The 4,925-nt window shown below is 55.2% G+C and overlaps 1 protein-coding gene across 2 annotated transcripts in view; it reads left to right on the top strand.

Annotated features, from left to right (window-relative positions):
• Positions 1-4,925, top strand: part of SLC24A4 (solute carrier family 24 (sodium/potassium/calcium exchanger), member 4) — a 124,516-nt gene that overhangs the window by 83,260 nt on the left and 36,331 nt on the right. For both annotated transcript variants that reach the window (XM_015557673.1, XM_015557672.1), the window contains exon 2: positions 1,574-1,650. In XM_015557673.1, coding sequence (XP_015413159.1) covers positions 1,574-1,650 — 77 coding nt within the window. The remainder of the gene's footprint in view (positions 1-1,573; positions 1,651-4,925) is intronic.

Genomic DNA, 4,925 nt, shown 5'->3' with positions numbered 1-4,925 from the left:
ATGTTTTTGGCTGCAGCGCCTGCCTCACGGGGTCAGGACGTGTCCCGAAGACTTGGGTGGGCACAGAGGGCGAGGGGTCATTGGTAGCTGGCAGCACAGCTGGCTACTCACTGTCTTTGCTGGCAAATTAGGGCCTGAGTGGCATTTGCTCCCCTCCGCAGCCTGCAGCGTGCGCGTGGGGCTGCAGGGCCGGGCGCTGTGGCTGAAGCAGAATTCTGTTCCCAGCAAGGACAAAGCAATTTATAATCCATGTTCCCTCCCTGCCGGAGGCCAGAAGATAATGTCCTCGAAGCAACAAGGCAGCATTACTTTATTCTCATTTTCAAAGCATTCCCAGGACTGGATAAATCACCAGCGCTCAGAACACTGGTTTGGGGAACCAGGGGCGATCTCGAATTTTCATGGCAGAAATGTCTTTCGATCCCAGACAGTTAGTTACATCATTTCTCCTGGAAACAGTGCTCCCTCCCTGAGCCGGCAGACCTTGGAGCGGATCCATGCCCTTGACCTGACAGAGCAATTCTGTTGCATAAATTTGGTTACAGAAAAAAAAAAACCCCACACACAAAACACCAGAAGTGAAAGAATCTATATTTCATTAAATTGCGGCTTGTTGTACAGTGGGAGCATTTTCTGGGTGTGTGGGGAGCAGATGTTTTCTGTGTCTTATTGGAAGAATCTAATCTTAAAAACCAGAAAAGTTTCCATATAAAGGAGAAGCCATCACTTTCAGAGCTTGGGGCCAAATGACGTTTACAGAGAAGGGATTTTTTTTTCTGGGAGTTTATTTAATAAGCATTTATCAAGCGCCTGCCATGAACCAGGCCATTCTAGTTTATTTATGGGATTTCTGAAGGTAATGCAAGCATTCTAATAGGACGAGCTGATACATATTGTTAGTTGTATTAGTAGTTTGCCATTGTTTATTCAATTGATTTTTAAGGCCCATTGAGGACCTACTGTGTGCAGCCTGGCCGAGGCACAGAGAATGCAATGCAGGGCAGCGTGGATCCCTGATTTCTAGGAGCTTCCGGTCGAGCTGATGTGATGAGGAAGGATGTTGGGGTGTGGGGTGTCTGACGGGGCACCCGCAGACACGAAGTACTTATCCATTGGTCATCTCGAATGGGGGGTGCGGAGGAATGATTCCTTCATTACCCAGGAGTGTTCCCGGGGCCTGAAAGGCAGACCTGGTGCTCAGACACCTTGTGAAGGGTCATGGGGTGTCAGGGATGGTACCCGAACCCCAAGTGTTTGATTTCCGGCACAGAGGGCTCCGCACCTCGCAGGCTGCCCACCACCCCAGGTGATGAGAGTGGCAGTGTCCACCCGGCAGGGACATGCTTGGGGCCAGAGGAGGCCCGACCCGTGGTGTGCGATGACCCAAGATGCTAGTGGAAGCACACCTGGCACCTGAGTGGACCTGAGGGGGCCCAGGGCCCAGGGACCAGGACCAGTGATCTCAGCCCTCCCCTCTCCCTTGCATCACTTCGGCTGGGTCCTGCTCTGAGACCCGCCCCTGAGCCTCCGCTCCCATTCAGCACTAACGCTGCCGTGTCCTCTTGTCTTCCAGCCATTCACGAGTTCCCCACAGACCTGTTCTCCAACACGGAGCGACAGCACGGAGCCGTCCTGCTGCACATCCTCGGTGTAAGTGGCCCTCATGGGGTGGGTGCTCCCATGGCGGGGGGGTGGGGTGTGTGTGCAGGTGGAGCCTGTCCGCAGAGCACGGCTGAGCCACAGCATGTCCAAGGTCATGTGCAGTCCTGGTCAGAGCCCGTGAGGGGGGCAGATGCTGGACCCCCAAGAAACAAAGTCAGGGATGTTAGGTGACGTGCTCCGTATCACCTAGTGCGTGGCCCAAGCCAAGACAAGAATCTGGGTCACCTGGTGCCTCATTTTCTGCTTCTCTAAAATGGGCGTGACAGCGTCTTTCCCAGGCGCGGACCTGCGAGTGAATGTAGGCTGAGTGCAGCAGGCCTTGCCTGGCGCCTAATAAGTGCTCTGTGCGTGCTTGCCGCCACGATCCCCCCAAACCTACCACCTTGCAGGGCTTTAGCGTAAAACTCCGGTGCACGTCTCAAACCTCCCCTGTACTCAGACGTGCACATCCTCGGTGTAAGTGGCCCTCATGGGGCGGGTGCTCCCATGGCGGGGGTGTGGGGTGTGTGTGCAGGTGGAGGCTGTCCGCAGAGCACGGCTGAGCCATGGCATGTCCAAGGTCATGTGCAGTCCTTGTCAGAGCCCGTGAAGGGGGTAGGTGCTGGACCCACAAAACGTGAGGGGGGCAGATGCTGGACCCCCAAGAAACAAAGTCAGGGATGTTAGGTGACGTGCTCCGTATCACCTAGTGCGTGGCCCAAGCCAAGACAAGAATCTGGGTCACCTGGTGCCTCATTTTCTGCTTCTCTAAAATGGGCGTGACAGCGTCTTTCCCAGGCGCGGACCTGCGAGTGAATGTAGGCTGAGTGCAGCAGGCCTTGCCTGGCGCCTAATAAGTGCTCTGTGCGTGCTTGCCGCCACGATCCCCCCAAACCTACCACCTTGCAGGGCTTTAGCGTAAAACTCCGGTGCACGTCTCAAACCTCCCCTGTACTCAGACGGGCCTTGATCCCCAATGGTGGCGGGGAAGTAGCCACTTGAAAAGGAATCGTGGGTTCAAACCCACGTTATGGGTGAAAGTCGCTCGTCTCGGGTAGGGGTAAGCCAACCACAGCCTGTGGCCACCGCCCGTGTTTGTACAGAAAGTGTTATTGGAACACGGCCGTTCCCATGCATTTCTGTGTTACCAGGGGCTGCTTCTGCCTCTGTGGCGGAGCCGAGGAGCTGTGACAGAGACTCCATGTCCAGGGAGCCACCGGTAGTTAACTCCGGGTCCCTGGGCAGAAAGGCCTGCCAGCCCCATTGTGGGAGGAAGGTGGCCACCGGATCAAACACAGCACAGTTTCCTCTTGAGTAGGTTCCCGACCGCTCAGCACCATCTGCTTATATATTTAAACCCAACCAGATATTAGTCTTTGCAAGAGATAATTAAGAAAGTAAAAGCTGGGGTTCTCACATTGGTAGCAGCCTGCAGTGGGTAATGAATGAGTGAAGTTTTAATTAACAGGATGCGCCGTTAATGGAAATGAAGGGTAGAATGAAGACCGTCGGCAGATTTTGAATGACAGGCCTGTATGTTATTTCTGTAATAGAGTTATTACCGTCCTAGTTTCTCTGTTGTTGTTTTTGTTGTTTTTTCATGCACTCCCCCCTTCTTCACTAAGAGAGTGTGAATTCAGCCCTTGGTTTTGTTGCTCTGCCGCACGCTTGGCATTGCCGAGACAAAACCTGGGACCGCAGAGCCCCTCGGGAATTTTACGGGAACCTTTTAGAGCAGGGATTGCCAGACCGTGGCTGGAGGGCTCATTCCAGCCCACCTCCTGTTTTTATAAATAAAGTTTTATTGGAACACAGGCACACCCATTCCATGGCTGTTTTACAGCAATAAACACCTCGCAGCCTAAAGTACTTGCTGTCTGGCCCTTTAAGAAAGGGTTTACTGACCCCTTTTTTGGAGGAAGAGAAGGCCCCAGCTGTAGAGCCAGCTTCAAATGAGGGGAGCAGTAGCCCCTCCTTGGCCCCCCTTTCTCTCCGGCGTCTGAGATCTCAGGGGGGCGAGAGGCTCCGGCCTCGCGGAAAACCCTCTGCCTGGGAGACAATGTTGGGGGGGATTTCTGGGGGTGTCAGTTCAAGTCAAGATCGTGAGATTTGTAGTGGGGTCTCTGCCAGCTCACTCTTCCTTTATCTGCACCCCAGTATGTGTTTCATTTTGCTTCCGCCCAAAGATAGTCAAGTCCAGGGACGGCCACACCTGGACGGCAGTGACACCTGCCCCAGATGCCTCGGCCACAGCGGACGTGTCTCCGTTTATTTTATTGGTCGTAGTCAGTAACTGTGAGGTTGTCGGAGTGTCACGCTGCTGTGGGTGGAGCAGCCCGGCCGGCCCCCCTTTGTGCACAGGGCACTCACATCACATTTTCTTTGTGGAGAGAAGTGGCTCCCCCCCAGTGCTGAGGGTAAAGTCTCATCTCTTTTCGGTGGGTCCTCATCCTTGCCTCTCCCTCCAGCCTCCCCTCCTCCATCTTCTACCTCACTCTCACTGTGTTCTACCTGCGCCAGGGACCTTGCAGCTCCTCACATGCAGCGAGCGCACGCCTGCCTCAGGACCTTTGCACGTCTTCTTCCCTGGCAGTAAGAGATACTGTATTTGCCCATTTGTTTGTCCCCCACGAAGCTAAGTGACAAGAGGCGGAGGCTTTTATTGGTGTCCTCACCTGATGCCAAACATAGTGCCTGGTACCTAGGTGAGCTCAGTAGAGCTGCGTTGGGTGGACAGGGCAGGAGAGGGGTGCTGGATGGAAAGCCATTCTGAAGCGACTGATCTGTTCTCACTCTGTCATTAAGCTCCGCACCTCGCAGGCTGCCCACCACCCCAGGTAATGAGAGTGGCAGTGTCCACCCAGCAGGGACATGCTTGGGGCCGGAGGAGGGCTGACGCATGGTGTGCAATGACCCAAGATGCTAGTGGAAGCACCCCTGGCACCTGAGTGGACCTGAGGGGGCCCAGGGACCAGGACCAGTGCTCTCAGCCCTCCCCTCTCTCTTGCGTCACTTCGGCCTGGGTCCTGCTCTGAGACCTGCCCCTGAGCCTCAGCTCCCATTCAGCACTAACGCTGCCATGTCCTCTTGTCTTCCAGCCATTCACGAGTTCCCCACAGACCTGTTCTCCAACACGGAGCGACAGCACGGAGCCGTCCTGCTGCACATCCTCGGTGTAAGTGGCCCTCATGGGGTGGGTGCTCCCATGGCGGGGGGGTGGGGTGTGTGTGCAGGTGGAGCCTGTCCGCAGAGCACGGCTGAGCCCCAGCATGTCCCAGGTCATG

The sequence above is a fragment of the Myotis davidii genome, unplaced genomic scaffold, assembly GCF_000327345.1.
Source record: "Myotis davidii unplaced genomic scaffold, ASM32734v1 scaffold449, whole genome shotgun sequence".
Lineage (NCBI taxonomy): Eukaryota > Metazoa > Chordata > Mammalia > Chiroptera > Vespertilionidae > Myotis > Myotis davidii.
Note: the sequence above shows the minus strand (reverse complement) of the source record. Positions and strands in the feature narration are given on the sequence as shown.